Source organism: Cebidichthys violaceus, unplaced genomic scaffold (assembly GCF_023349555.1).
Source record: "Cebidichthys violaceus isolate CVI_PGR_0920_01 unplaced genomic scaffold, fCebVio1.0.p SCAF_12, whole genome shotgun sequence".
NCBI lineage: Eukaryota > Metazoa > Chordata > Actinopteri > Perciformes > Stichaeidae > Cebidichthys > Cebidichthys violaceus.
Window position 1 is genome coordinate 17,044,195 of NW_027176285.1, and position 2,553 is coordinate 17,046,747.

Here is a 2,553-nt window from a genome sequence, read left to right on the forward strand (position 1 = left end):
GTATAAAGATGACATCATTCTGTCGTATAAACAGCTTCATCCTCATAAGGAGCCTCCGGGGATTCGAACCGTCGACCTCGTGGTTAAAAGACAAAACAAACAAACACCTCTGTCCTCAGTTCACACACCTGTCCTGTTGTTTACAGGCCCCGCCCCTCACCTGTCTGACGTCACATGACCTCATGTCTAGCTGTGAGCGCCTCATTGGCTGAGATGAAAAGTCACTAATCAGCTGTTTTGCTGATGGAACTGTTCTAACAGAGAGACGTGTTTTATTATTGATCAGAACATATTGAGATGATTAAACTGTGATTAGATCCGCTGATGTTCATTCCAGCTTGATCTCCGCTGCTTTTATTGTGAAACTCTTGAAACAGGAAGCTGTTCTTGTTTGAATCTCAGCTTCTTTCAAAATAACTTTATTCACACTTCGTCAGTTTGACGACACGCTAGAACACGTTCATCATATTCATCATGTGAAGGTGACTCTATGATTATGATCGTTATCATTATGATCTGTAACATGACCCATAAATCAGAGGAAGTATTCACACAGATCTAAAGAGGAAGTAAAAGTACACAAGAGTTATGAGCAAAGTGTACTGTGAAGTAAAAGTACTCATCAAACAGAGTATTATTGGATCACAGCTCATCAATGAGTAATATGTCAAATTAATATTTAAAGAAACATTTCATAAACCAAATGTTAAACTACTACTACACAGTATCACACGTCGTGTTTCTCTTAATCTGAAAAGTGACAGAAAGTACGTTTACAAGTATCACGTAGCAGGTGGTAATACTTCAGGAAAGTACCTCAAACGTTTACGTTAAAGTACTTCTGTGAAGTCATGATTTCACAATGAAACACTTCAGCATGTTCCTTTAAGTACAAGTACTGAGTACTGTAGTACTGTAGTACTGTGTACTGTAGTACTGTGTACTGTAGTACTGTAGTACTGAGTACTGAGTACTGTAGTACTGTAGTACTGAGTATTGTAGTACAGAGTACTGAGTACTGAGTACTGTAGTACTGTAGTACTGCGTGTCTATGTATAAAAGCGTTGTGGTGAAGAAGAAGAAGACTTAAAGCGTGACAACATGAAGTGTGACAACATGAAGCGTGACAACATGAAGCAGGTGAAGAAGGAGAAGTTGTATTTCAGTAGAGTTCATGTTTTAATGTCTGAAGCTCTGATTAACCCTCATACAGATGTCATGTGATCTGTGACCTCATGTGATCTGTGACCTCATGTGATCTGTGACCTCATGTGATCTGTGTTAGATCTTGTGGATAAGATCAGAGTGATGTGGTTCCATGTGGACTCTATGTGGGGCGGAGTCCGGAGGCAGACCTGGACCCCTCCCCTTGTCTGAAGGGATGCGGGTTGGCGGTCTGGGAGGCGGACCCGGACAGGATGCGGTCCCTCCTCCGGTCGTACAGCTGCTGCTGGACCAGACCCTGCCGGAGCTCCTTCTCCTCCTCAGACCTCTGCTCACACAGGAGCTGCCGCCGCTGCTCCATCTGAGCCTTCAGCTCGGCCTGGTGCGACTCAGAGGTCTGCTTCACACTGAGGACCGGCAGAGACCGGCAGAGACCAGTTCAGTCATGTGATCTCACAGAGGACATAAAGATGGAGACGTTTGTTGACGTACCGTCTCTTCTCGTCCTCGTCCATCAGCCTCGTCTCCTCCGTCACTTTGTTCAGCTCGTCTCGTTCTTTACAGAGATCCATCTGCTTCTGTGAGATCAGGTCCACTGCAACACACACACACACACACACACACACACACGCACACACACACACACGCACACACACACATACGCACACACACACATACGCACACACACACACACACACACACACACACACACACACACACACACACACACATACGCACACACATACGCACACACATACGCACACACACACACACAGACACACACACACACACACACACACACACACACACACACACACACACATACACACACACACACACACATATACACATATACACACACACACACACACACACACACATACACACACACACACACACACACACACACAGACACAGATACACACACAGACAGACACACACACACACATACACACACACACACACACACACACACACACACACACACACACACACACACACAGAGACACACATAACCTATTTTAAAGGGTCACTCTGGTGATTTGTCATTAAATCTAAATAAACGTTCTACAACAGTTTGATAGTTTCTATCAAAGAACCTGAAGTTGTCTCACGTTTGTGTTGGATCTGCAGACTCCGAGCCTCCATCACCTCCTCCATCAGTCTGTTTCTGGCCTCTCTCTGCTGTCGGCTCTGCTGCTCTCTTTTGGTCCAGACCTCCTTCAGCGTCTCCTCCATCAGCTGCTCCGTCTCCTCCTCCTCCCTCCTCTGCTTCTGCAGCTAGACAGATGCCGCCGGTACCTCCTCTGCTCCTCACGCAGCTCGGCCTGAACGACAACAGAGAGACGATTAAAATGAAAAACTATATATATATATATATATATATAT

The 2,553-nt window shown here is 45.2% G+C and overlaps 1 protein-coding gene across 1 annotated transcript; it reads right to left on the minus strand.

Annotated features, from left to right (window-relative positions):
* Positions 1–371: 371 nt before the first annotated feature.
* On the minus strand, positions 372–2,498 carry cfap53 (cilia and flagella associated protein 53; the record flags this gene model as incomplete). Its single annotated transcript, XM_068705660.1, is given in 4 exon segments — positions 372–1,571; positions 1,657–1,759; positions 2,280–2,447; positions 2,450–2,498. Coding segments are annotated over 4 exon segments (564 nt in total), but the record flags the coding sequence as incomplete, so codon positions are not given.
* Positions 2,499–2,553: the final 55 nt, after the last annotated feature.